Here is a 13,223-nt window from a genome sequence, read left to right as displayed (position 1 = left end):
CAGTGTCTGCGGAGAAGGCACTCTCTGAATACGAGTAAGAATTGCTTAGTACAGCCAGCCGTGGACACCACCGTGGTGAGTCCAATGGTGCTTATTATGGCGGAAATGAGAGAATGGCGCTGGTTTTTCCATGGCCCCGAGGACGAACTGAGACAGGTGATAGAAAACAGCCTCATTTCCGGCCATTATGTACTCAATCATCACAGAGTTAGCATACATGCGGCAGTATGTTGGCAGCGATCAATCGATCCGCAGTGAAAGAAAGGTAAAAGAGAGGGAGAGAGAGAGAGAGAAAGTCCCGGCGGTTTCACGTGGTTCGGAGTTTGGACAGTCCGACGTCCACGCTCTCCTTCACCAAGCACACGGGAGAGAATTTGTTAAGAGATTACACTCACTAACGGAGAGAATTTGCTAAGAGATTCCTCACTAACGGAGAACTGCACAAGGTGTCGAACCAACTCGATTTCAACTCAAACTATTAGTCAAAACCTGCCTCGAACTCGACTCATTCATGAACAACTCAAGCTCCAGCTCAAAATCTATGCTCGAAATGTTAAACTGAGTAGAGTTCGAGTTGTAAGAACTCGACTCGGCTCGACTAGGTAATGAATGTTGAATTATAATGAGAAAATAATTAAACAAGCAGCAACTAAACGAGTTAATAAAGTTGGATGAGTTAAAAAAATAAGACATGCTTATCATAAATGAGTTAAAAGAGTCGAATTCAAACTGGACGTTGTATCATCGAACTCAATTATGTTCTATGCTCGACTCTCATCTTAGTCAAGTTCAAGCTGGAGTTGCTGAGTGGAGTCGAGCTCAAGCTTGACTTGGCTTGTGTGGAATTGGAGAGGATACTTTCCTGTTATCACAATCAATTTGTGTACAAGATAAGGCAAGATAATCTAGGCCTCCGAGATTATCATTAAGAGTATTTCCTCCAAGATCATTACTTTCATCTTTAATGCTTTCCTTATTCTTATATTGCGCCAACCACTTCTGATATCCAATGCTATCTCTGATGGTATTCCTTTGGTTAGATAAATCTGGATCTTGCGCATGATATGTATCTGGTGCTCTGACAAGGAGAAGCTGGGGAAGACGGAATGGCTTGCAAGTCTTCATTTTTCACCTCCAGTGAAAAACTTATGCGTTTACCCCAGATATTGTCCATGGCATCCGGGTGAGGATCAAAAAGTCAGAGACTAGTACTTGTGCGATTACTCTGGTGCATGTCCACCAAGAAACAGCATCCAGGAATGCATGCATGCATGGGACTTAGTCGAGCAATATTTTGTTATTGAACTATAAATGAATGGGAACTTATTGGTCACTTACTTGCAGAAATGAGTCTTGAAGCAAGTGAAGAGCCACAAAGATCTTGGTACAACGGATACTCAAGCCAGCATAAACTGCAACCATGATGAGTTCAAGAGAAAAGGACAAATTGAGTTGAAGCTAAATGTGGATTGTTGTGCATTATATGCTGATTAATGGGAGTTTCGTTTCATCGTGAAGATCACATTATCCTAGTTTTCTTCATTCGGCTAACTTCAGAGTTTTGAGACAATTTCTATTGGCCATTACCGCGGCCAGGGCATTTATGTTTTGGAATTTACATAAGCATAGGCATTAGATAGCGCGTCGAACCCCTTTGGAAGATCACGATCATTATGATGTTAATGCATATTTTCTGTCAGAATAATAGAAAAACAAAAATGAAACGTCCCATACATAGAAATGATTGAAAATGTGTCCTGGTGTCCCCTTTATGGCACATTAATGCAGCACTTCAATGCAGGATGCAATGTTTGGAAGCGAAGTTAAAGTTTATGTAGGAATATGAACTGGATCTATGTTGTTCTGGTATCTTTTACATGTACTCAAGATTGTCCTTTTGTTAAAAACGAACTCTTAGATCATTCTTCAATGAACAACACATTTTCTAAAGTCATATTAAGAAATTGTAGGCCATTGGTTTTTTAAGAGCCTTGAATGCTTGTTCGTGGCCTCTCTCTCTCTCTCTCTCTCTCTCTCTCTCCCACCCCCCCCCCCCCCCCCCACACACACACACACAAAGATACCATGCTGAGTAAATCAAGAAGAGAGGTTAACTGGCGAATTTGTATAGTCTAAACTTTATTAACTAGTAACAACTCTAAAAGGCAGGATAAGTCGTAGATTTCAATTTGAACAACTAGATACAGATATGCTGTTTATTCATATTTAAGTGGTTTTTTGTTCATGATTTAATCAAAATCGTCCTTGAGTTAGAGGCAATTAATGTATCTCTTCTCTCCTTGTTGCAATTAGCGAATTCATCCCTGATATTTTATGTGTTACGACATTCATTTTTTTATTATTTGAACAATGATTAGCAGCTTATAGTAGTGATGCACTTGACGGAAAACCTCAACGTCTTCCCCAACGTCAAGATGTACGGCCAGCTACGGCTTTACCAAGGAGTGAGGGAAGAATCAAGCTAGATTAAGCTAAAAATAAAATAGATTTTCCCTTTAATGAGGGAAAAGGACAGATTTATACAGATTTATCATTTTCGCACCCAACTCATCCTTTAACCATTGCCAAACCCACATGTAGCGGTTGTCAGTAAAGTTCAAGCTCATATCAGGCAAAGTAGAAAGGTGAAGCCTGCGTTTGAAATTAGAACTAAAAGTTGATCCCGTGATGAAAACTTCTCTAATTCTGAGGCAGGTTAGTCAACTCAGGCACAAAGTCTGAACTCAAACCCCTCGAGCCAAATGAGCGGAGATTTTAAGCGATTATGTAATAGATATAATCATTCATGCACTAATGAACCCAAAGATCACACACCAACCTCAACCATACCACTCAATCAGAACCTCACTCAGGTGAAGGATGAAAGGTTTGTTCTTACAAGTCTTTGTATACCCCATTTATCAACTTACAGGGCTTTGGTGATCGAATTGGAGATCATGGAGGATGTTGCGAGTCGAAAAGCATCACGTTGGCAGGATGCTTTTGCCACATTGCGCAGCTAAAGAATGAAAAAGGCCTAGGGGGACCAAAATAATGTAACTGAAGGTCTTACACCCGTGATGTGCTGGAAGATGGAACCGTGAAATGATCCCCGAGTATCCGGTGTTGGTCGCTCCACTCATTGCAACAGAAACAGAAAAAAGAAAAACTCGTGTAACAAAGGGAGAAGAATTAGACAAGCTCAATATTTCCACATTCACCTCTTTTTTCCTCTTCTCAAAAAAATAGCATCGAGAGCAGCCATTCAAATTTTCCAGACGACACAAAGACAGTTGTCAGATATGCCAAGGTTGATGTTCCGAGACTGGTAAATGACAAAAACCACCCCAACCTTACAAAAAGCTTTGGAGCATTACACCACACTTCAGAGAAGAACCACTAGAAGAAGTGAAAGGCCAAACAGAAAGACCCGGTGCAAGCAATTTATTACACCTCCATTTCCAGGAACTCATGTGTAACATATATTTGTTGATCTTTACGGAGTACGCTCCTCAACTGCAATCTATCTCTGAGACCTCAATTTCAGATGAATCCTGAAAACTATAATAGAAACCTTTGATGCAGAAAAACCTACAAAACTAGTCAACCATCAGTCTCAGAATCAGATGAGCTCAGTCCAGAAGTACTCCCAGCGCTACTGATTGCATTAGGCTCAGAAGTTCCATCCTTAAAATACTGAACTCTCTGATGGAATGAAGCAGATGGCCTTTGCTTCATTAGCTGTGGAGAAAACCAACTGTTTTCAGTAGATGGTAGACATGCATAAACATAGAATCAACCACAAATGCACGTGCAGAAGAGATAGAAAGAGGGAGAGAGATGACCTCATAGAAGGAATTAATTTCCTCTTCTGTCAATGCTTCCTCACCAGCACCCTCGTCCCATCCAAGGGACCTCAAGAAAGCTGCCTCTTCTTCTTCTGGGGCAACTGAAATTCCATGTAAATCATCATCCTTCTTTTCATCACCCAAAATGCTTATCGATTCTTCACACACATCACCATTGTCCTGCAAGGCAGGTTCAATATCTGCATCATGGATATCTTTCATCTGATCGACAGAGACAACCTCACCATCCTGCACTTCCAACTTATCTGCATTAGAGGGCAAACCGTGATTAGGCTGCACTGAAGAAGTTGTTGCATTTGCGGTCTTCCTTCTCAGAGAATTGAAGAACTCAGTCCTGTTTTGGCCTTGAGTAGAGGATCTTTTCTCATCAAATATCTGCCCTGCTGACAGAACTGGTGATTTACGATCTGCCACAGGCTTTGTGTATTTTGAGTTATTAGAACCAGATCCAGCTGATGGTGAGATACTGGCAGAGTTAAGTGGAACTTTGGTTGAAGATGCCAAACTATCTTTCAAAGTAGGAGATATTCCATTCACTTCACGGTTGGGCTTGAGAACCAGCAGCTTCCCACCTTGAGATGACTTGGGAGAATCAGGTCTTACAGGTCCACGTACGGAGTTAACAAGCAGAGATCCAGGTCGCACTGTCTTTGGTTTTGCTTTATCTGAGGAGCCAAGTGCCTGCCCATGATGCACAGATGCAAAGAAATTTAATGTGAATTTATCCAAAAATGTTTAAACAAAAAACAACAAACAGATTAAATGAATTGGAAAGAGGCTTTCAACTAATTAGATCACATTACACTGCATCAGTAAATTCAAATTTCAAACAGCCCCAACTTGAGACAAAACTCATTAGGCTAGGTGAGAATTTGGCCGCTGTATCTCAACTTACGCTGCACCGGTACCATGAAGCCACAGAAGTTGGAACCAGGAAGAGCATCGGAAGCAGTTGGCCTTGATGGACACCCTCATGTAGTTGAAGCAAGCAGTTGGAAAAAGGAACTAGGTGGAACAGATTATTCTGGACGGGAAATAAGGCCCTCTAATTCCCACATTTCCTTCCATTCGATTCGTTCACAGGAAGGAGGCAATTACATCTACTTGTTTTGGAAACAGTCTAGCAACTGAAACTCTCCCTCTCTCTCCATATCTGCGTGTGTGTGTGTGTGTGTGTGTGTGTGTGTGTGTGACCTCAAACATCTTAAGCCTTCTAATGTTCTTTAGTAGTTTATTTTTCTTTTCTGCTTACTTCTTTGTGATATTTTCCCTCATTAATAGTAAGCATGCAACTTCTTTATTGGAACTCATTGTAGATTTCAATCTGGATTTTGATGCAAAAAAATCTGTTCCTAAAATGTCTTATGTTTATTGTTAGACCAAATTCCCCGCTACATTAAATTGTTCTTCAAATGAAATAAGGAAGCTTGACGAGTTATAACTCATAAGATTGAATCCGTGTAGGAACCATTAACTCCAACAGGGAGGGAGGTAACTACAAGTCCTGAAAATCATTGTCCTTGGAATCCAGTACTAAATTTCTTTCAACTCCATTTACGTCCATGCAAATACCTTCTCCTAAATAGAGCCTATTGTAATTGCAAAGAGAAATAACTTCATATATACTTATTATAAGACCACGGGCATTTTTTCCACGTCAGCCACTCAAAGTGAAGATACCACTATATCCCATTCCTTGGATCAGAAAAAGTATGCCTAGGCAGTTTTGGGACTAAAAATATCAAGTTAGCAATGCCATTTTTAAGATGGTACAATTTGGAGACACTACTGGCATCTTTTTCATACCTTTTGTAAGAGGCTAGAATTTCAGAATATAATGCCATACTTGGCCAATAGGTAGGTAATCCACTTGGTTGTAAGTGGAAATGCAAAATATCATTTTATCAGGTAAGCTAGAAAAAGGTTTGAGAACACCAAAAGATCTATAAACTCCAAAAAGTATTACTGGTAGACACTTCTAGAGAACCTACATATTGTAAGCAACAGCACCCGTATGGGCCTAGGTGGGGAAACCCCTAAGGCCTAGCAGAAACTAATGCCTAGGCAGGAATTAGGTGGCACCACCTAGAAAGAGGAGCCTCTGCCGTTTTAGTTATCCCATTAAATAAAAAAAAAATATCATGCTTGCATGAAAGGAAACAGTGACATCCCCACCCTGCAGACTACAGCTTTTCTTGCCTAGATAGGAATAACAGAACCATTGGGAGCAAGCTTAAAGTCTTGAAGATACTTCAAATGAACACGTTCTTTGCCATATCACTGGCAGTAACATAAGCAGTAACAAGAGAACAAATTATACGTAACTACATTGCTAGAAAAAAAAAAGTCAGACAGGTGAGTTTCAAATAGCATGAACCATTAACCTGTTGCCCATACACCAGGACATGTTATTATGACTATTTACCATGCATGAAAAACAGGTGCTTCTCATTATGAAGAAATATATTCAGCCTCCAGAAATCAGTTGTCACAGAATATTTAATATTTTCATTATTGATTTAATTAAAAAATTGCAGTTCCTTTGATTCATTCTCAACGGAATGTTATAGGATAGACAAAGTGCAATAATTTTACATCGTTTTATTTATCTCTGAATTGCACTTATATAGATGGAAAAGATCTTAAGATGGGGCGCTATGTTCAAAAGTTCAATTTTATTTATATTTCAAACTTAAAATAGAAAATGTCTACAGCTTTATACATTTGTCTAATACTTCTTGTTTCATTTTTGTGTTTCAGCCTAACCATGTTCCCATGTTTTTCTTTCTTTTTTTGCTGGACAGCTACACTGAGTTTGGAAAATCAAAATCAAACAGATATTGCTCTTTCATGTTTCCATTTGTATCATATAATCATGGTCAATTGGTCATTTATCCAGCTTCTTAAGCATTGATCGATTCACCACTTCACTCTGCCTGTTTTGGTATGTGTATACAGATAGGCACGCACATCTATGCATGTAAAACTAAAAGAGAGGTGACATGCCACCAGACAGCAAATGAACCCTATAGTGTTAGAGTCGCACATATATAAATATAAAATAGTTTCCATATAACACCAGGGATTATATCTTTTCCTCCCCTCTTTTCCTTTCTCCTCCAAGCTCCATCAAATAAACTACTCAATTGCATTCTTCCAAGGCCATGTTGCCAATTGTGAACAATTGTATGAGTCCCAGATGAAAATCATCACAAAATAGGAAAAAGACAGTTGCTCACTCAAGACGGGCTTGAAGGCTATTAACCATCATTCATAAAAGTGGGATCCCAAGGCATCTCTTTATTATAGACCTCTAAGCTGCATATCCCATGGATCTGTGCCTTAGTCCGAAGACTCCAAAAAAATGATTTTCACATCAAACTTCAAGGAATCAAATTCAAAAAAGAAAAAGGAAAACCAGGAAAAAAAAAGGTTCTCAAACCTTAAAAATAAAAAATAACACAAAACAAGAAAACCATCTAATGCAACAAGAGTACACAAGGCAAAAGAAACAGAAAAATTTAGATACCATGAAGGAACATTATATAATATAATAATAAAACTGAAATATTTTATTTCTAAAAACAAACTAATTCTGATCACAATCTCTTTTCTCCTGCTGCATTGGCAAACAATTGCGAAACATGAAAAGCTAGCAGACGGAACAATTTTAAATATTTCACAAAAATAGCTCATTTGCTCCACAAATAGAACTTGTTCAAACATTTGATGAATTGACATATGAGACATGGTATCTTGCAATTCCTTTCTTATTGGCACACATCTCATTTATGTCGCGTCAGGCAAGGGTATTTATATAAAAAACATGTATTATTTATATGCAACCACGGTTGAGGATTTACACAGCCACAACCTGATGGAAGGTACACTTCTAGTCCAGTCATTCCTAGCTCATGTTTTGTTTGATTCTGGAGCATCCATTCTCCCATATCACAGAAACTGGCTGCAATGCTTGATTAACCTTATTAAATTCTTTGCATGATTTAAAAGTGGCTAGGACACTGTCTCTTGCACTTCCTTTCTTATTGGCACATCCATACTTGTGGTGAGTGGTATGCGCACTTGCAGAACAGACTTTACAAGTTTACATTAGTTCATTAAATCCTTGGCATATCACCACGTACTTTATTTTCACATAAACTAGCATTTGACAAGTTTCCTAAAAGGTAGAAAGAAACATCATAGCCAGGCACCTCGACCTACAAAAGAAGCATCATATCCAAGGCTCTTAGCCTAATCCTTCAGTGAGAGTACTGGCATGTCAATCATTGCAGCAACTATGTTCACGACATTACCCTACATTAATCAAGGAGTTCTTTTCCCATCTCATCAAAGAATTCTACATCTAAAAGTGTACCCAAGAAAGCTTCCATTGGAGGCTACACACGAACAAGCAAATGCATTTGTAAATTGCAGAGATCACCAAGCTTGATTTTACTGAAAGGCATATAACAGAATTTAAATAGAAACATCCTAGAGTTTAAAGGCAATGGAAAATTAATGGTAATTAGAAATGTGAAGGAAAAGAAGAAGGATGCATAAATATGCCCATGATCATGCAAAAAAAAACATGTAATCTTTTTTACCAACTAAAAAACTTGCACAAGACAAAAACATATTTATGTATATACAGTGGCTTCATGGCCTCCACAAACACTAGCTTAAATCTCATAGCATCTTTGCACATTGAGACACCAAGGTTCACATCCACTAGACTTCAATTCCTCTCCTCATGCCCCAAAACACAAAAAAGGGAAACAAAAGCTTCCAAAAGTCAAGCAGTTTAGATCAACTGAGATAACATAAAAAAGGAGTGGAAAGATCAGAAACCAAAAAAAAAAAGAGTAGTGAAGTAATGAAGAAGTGTATACAAGGAACATTTTTTCCAGATACGTGTTATAGAGATCAATTAGACACCCATAACACTGTGCATACTCATACAGGCATGCATTAGGGAAGACTTGGAAGTTCATGCATAAAGTAAGTCTACCTGATAATCAAGAGCAATATGGTGGGACATAGAACATATTAAAGTATTTTATCATTACCAGTTAACTGCACTTGCACCCCCAGGGGTTTAAAAACTAAGCTGAACTTAGTCATACATTTGGGTTTAAATCTCCCAAGCATGAAAATCATAACACTATGTTCCCAAGGAGATTCAGTTAGCAACTAACATTTCAATTATCAGTTGGTTGGATCTGCTAAAGAAAAAGGACAATACAATGTGCTTACCAGCTTTGCAGACATTGAAGGTATCACAGGTATCAATTGTCTTGACTGCTTGATAGCCAATTCTTCAAGCTTCTGGGTCTCAATAGATAGCTGCATACAGGAGGGAAAGAATCAGAAAACAGAAGACTCTTGCAGGCAGTATCGAAATCAAAATACATCGGAATACTACCTGTGGAGTAGACCGAGCACGTGCAGGAGCTTGAGCTAATGTTTCAGCCATATTAAGACCAGTATGTGTGTTTGGCGGCACAGAAGCTGCATTTACAGAAGAAGTCTGCTGAGCAGATGGAATCAAGGAACTGTTGCTTCCAATTATAACTGGAACTTCAACCAAAGCAGATGTCCAGCCATCACCACCAATAACCGATGCACTTCCTAATGGCAATCCTTGAGCAACTGTGGTGAGTCCAGGAGAGGGAACCCTACATATATCAGGAGCTCCTGTGCCCAATCGTCCATGCTTGTCATCAGAACCTAGAGAAGGGAAATCCCTTTCAAATGTTGCCTTGTACATGCTGCTGACAAGACCTCCACTGTTAACCAAGCCATTATTTGTACCTCCCAAATCATTCCCTGGCCTTTTAACCTTACTGTCGCTCCTCTCACCCTTTTTCCCAGAAATTGTGGATTGTGACCAACACAAGGTCTCTTTCTCAAGCCTACTGCCCACTACATTATTGGTTAGAGGATCAACATAATCACGGTCCCTGTCCCTAAGATCACCCAAAGTTGTTCTATCTTTCTCCCAGTCTCTTTCTCGGTCCTTACTCCGATCAAATCGTGCAATATCCTTATCAAGCTCATAAGCGTAACCTCTATGATTCCGTCCAAAGCTATTGTATGTGCGTGAATATGATGGAGTGTCCTTGTCATGCATCAAACTACCATTACTACTAGAACTCCGACGAAAATGAGAGGTAGAACTTTTCTCCACAAATGAGGAAGGACGGGGGGCATCATAATCAATAACACTTGGAACGGAGAACTGCAAATGAGATGATCTATTTCTACTCAAATGCATGACAGGAGAGTCATCTGTGAAGAAACAAGTGTCGCAAAAAAAATATAATTACTACAAATAGAAATATGAATTTGAAGATAAACATAAAATTCAGACAATGTGCAAAAGAGTAGCTGCCAATACCAACAATGAACGGCATAATGAAGCAGAAATATAACTTACCCGATTGGGAATTTGAGTTGAGATGGTGGGGGGTGCTTACACCCCCCACTGAGCTCCCAGTGGATGCCTTCAACCATTCAGGAACAAATGTTGGCTCACCTTTCTCCATAGCACTTTTCAACCATTATCAAGTTACACGCGACCACAAGGTACTAATAGTATATTCAACAAACTATCATTGCAAAAGAAACTGTGTCGTCTGTACAATCGGGAAATTAGTAATATCCTAACCTCAAATCAAGGGCAAAACCTTCCCCACGTTCTAGATGTCTAAAACTCAAGAAGACTAAACCTTCGCCAGAGCCTTCTTCACCACGACTAGACTATATAGTATCCCGTTCACAACGGCATTAACCGAAGACCCAAATCTCTCACCAAAATTTACATTCGATCACCAGCTCGGCAAGCCTCCTTCTGACAACAATGACATTAATATCATCTCCTCGTGCCTAGGTGGAGGAGTGACGATACTGGAAATGGAGAGAGCCTGATGAATTCTTCTTTACATAGAGGTACGTATGAATTCGATGAATCAGCAAAGCAACCCAACTTATCTAAGTATCTACAGTTTCCACTTTTCCGGCAATAAATTCCTCCTTCCAACGCCAAATCTTGCATCAACTTAGTAACACGGAACAACACAACTCTTCACCGAATCAGAAATCTTCCCCACATTAACCAGGGCAGGGAAAGCATGCCTGGAAACCGAGCCTGATGTAGATGAAGAGAAACGATGAGGAATGCGCTACCACACCCGGCAGATCGTCAAAAAACCAACCCCACGAATCTAAACCCCAACACCTTCATTTTCCAGCAATGCCATAGCTACAAACCGCCGCGCAATCCACCCATTGCCCCAAAACTCAGAAGGGCAATTCTCTTTGCGAGCGAGAACGGCCTAACAGCCGTTCTCGATGAACCACAAGAGAAGAGTGGCGGAAGAAACCCTAAAATCCGGCAAGCCAGTACCAAAATTAAACTAAAAACTAGAAAACCCTAAAAGAAACCATGCGAGTAGAAGGGAAAGTCGTCCAAAAGAAACCAAACAGGATGCAACCTCCAGAGGATAAACAACGAGAAAGACAAAAAGAAAGAAAGACAAGTCAATAACCCAACGATTACCCCGAAAAACAAAAATCGGATGCCCAAGCCAAGAGGAAAACCGAACACACTTCCCCGCCCTCTATCCGCTACTCCCCTTCCCCCAGAAGAAAACCTAAACCCACCCAAACTTCCTCCCCACTTTCCCCTTCGCCCCAAAAAACAAAAAACCTACGTCAGAATTTACGAAACCGATAACCCAAAAGAGAAACCGAGAAAACGTGACCTCTTTGGGAATCAGGAGGCGTTCAATCCTCTCCCCTTCTGAAGAGGGCAACACAGAGAAAGAAACAGACTCAGAGAGGCGTCCACCGCCGGAAAAACCGCTAAACTCCGGGCTTCGGGAAACTTAGGTAGAAAGGATGCTCTTCTAGCCAGTGCTCTCACCACACTACAGCCAACAGAGGAGACGGGATTCTTTCCTTGCCTCTGTTTTTTCCTTCTTCCTCTTCTTGCTCTCTCTCTCTTTTCTCTCTCTCTCTCTCTCTCAGTCTGTTGGTTACAGAAACGTATGAAACTCACCCCTCTCTTTTCTGCGCCTCTTCCGCCCTTCAAAAATAAAAATTGAAATATCTTTTTATTTTTTTTATTGGCTTCCCTCAATTTTCCTTTTTCGTTAACTATTTCTCTCTTTTTCTTTGATGGCTTTAAATTCTGACTTGCCGGAAAATGATTTCTTTTTCCGGCCAATGTGTGACAGTTTGAGAGTGCCATAAGCAAACCCAAAGGTTCCATGGTCCGGACCTACTGGGCTCTCCAGGCTTGAGCTTGAGCTCGAGTCTCATAAAACCTAGCCCTCGCCACTACCCAGATAACCTTTGACTTTGTCCCGCTGCTTGGTCAAAAGATCTGTTCTTTATCACAATAACACTAGTGATCTTATCAGATGGGAAAGCTTGAGACAAGAAAGAGATGTGAAGAGTGGCAGCACCGTTTCAGCTTGACCTTTTCCTTGTAGTGAACTCAATCGAGGAAGTGAATTTTTTCCATGTTTGACGGGGAAAACTTTTCAGAGAAAGTAATCATTGAATCCGAAGCGGATTGTCCTTCCAACATCTTATCCTTCACATTCTAATGCAGGTGGAAACTTTTCATGTTTGTATGCAAACGCGTGAAATTTCACCTCTTTAGTTCCCTCTGCAGTAATAAAAGAAATGGTGACCCAGTTTAAGCATCGGAGCTTAAAAGGTTTCTGCATTTAAAGAAAAGACAACATCTCATTGGCTTTATATTATAAGATGATGATATGTTAAAGATACTGGGGTCAGATTCAGATCAACTAAATACGTAGAAAATTATAAACTTCGAGGGCATTTAGTACAGCCAGTAAACCAAATACTCTATGCTCTTTCTTAGCAATTTTGATTTTTCTTCTTAATTCTAAATTATAAGGTTGGGAAGCATTGATTTGAAACTATATACATAACATGAAAAAGCTCGTCGATTAGAATCATGCTGTATCTAATATGTATATATGTATGTATATGTATGTATGTATATTCGTGGAAACGGTCAAACTCAACCTGGAGATGTGTAGGGCATTGAATGATTTTAAATAGGGGGAGAGATTTTTGTGGGATAATGAATTAGAAAAACATTGCACTCAAGGGCCCACTGATATCTTTTTGGACCCATCGAATGGGTGGGCATGGTTTGCTTAGACTGGGTGGTTCCAAAGGCTGACCGAACTGCAGACCATGTTCCTTGTGGCTCCAACAGAGTGCCATTGGCTCAAGTAATATATAGACTTTTAATGCAATCCACATAAATGGAGGAGGGTAACTTCAAACTGTTGATTAGAATGTTTGCATCGT

At 39.9% G+C, this 13,223-nt stretch overlaps 1 protein-coding gene across 1 annotated transcript; it reads right to left on the bottom strand.

Moving 5' to 3' along the window:
• Positions 1-3,192: 3,192 nt before the first annotated feature.
• On the bottom strand, positions 3,193-11,948 carry LOC116262305 (uncharacterized). The gene is made up of 5 exons (XM_031641544.2): positions 10,309-11,948; positions 9,295-10,160; positions 9,126-9,215; positions 3,846-4,550; positions 3,193-3,741 (listed from the first exon to the last, which is right to left on the bottom strand). The coding sequence occupies exons 1-5, from the start codon at positions 10,415-10,417 to the stop codon at positions 3,604-3,606; spliced, it is 1,908 nt and encodes a 635-aa protein (XP_031497404.1). The 5' UTR covers positions 10,418-11,948; the 3' UTR covers positions 3,193-3,603.
• Between the last annotated feature and the right edge of the window lie 1,275 nt (positions 11,949-13,223).

This window comes from Nymphaea colorata, chromosome 10 (genome assembly GCF_008831285.2).
Source record: "Nymphaea colorata isolate Beijing-Zhang1983 chromosome 10, ASM883128v2, whole genome shotgun sequence".
NCBI lineage: Eukaryota > Viridiplantae > Streptophyta > Magnoliopsida > Nymphaeales > Nymphaeaceae > Nymphaea > Nymphaea colorata.
Note: the sequence above shows the minus strand (reverse complement) of the source record. Positions and strands in the feature narration are given on the sequence as shown.

What these genes read in the sequence shown, in the direction of transcription:
- LOC116262305 (XM_031641544.2), bottom strand. Translation starts at nt 10,417, where the DNA reads ATGGAGAAAGGTGAGCCAACATTTGTTCCTGAATGGTTGAAGGCATCC. An exon ending in GTGCTCGGTCTACTCCACAG is followed by an intron (nt 9,216 to 9,294) that starts GTAGTATTCCGA and finishes TCCTGTATGCAG; the next exon opens with CTATCTATTGAGACCCAGAA. An exon ending in CTTCAATGTCTGCAAAGCTG is followed by an intron (nt 4,551 to 9,125) that starts GTAAGCACATTG and finishes CATCATGGGCAG; the next exon opens with GCACTTGGCTCCTCAGATAA.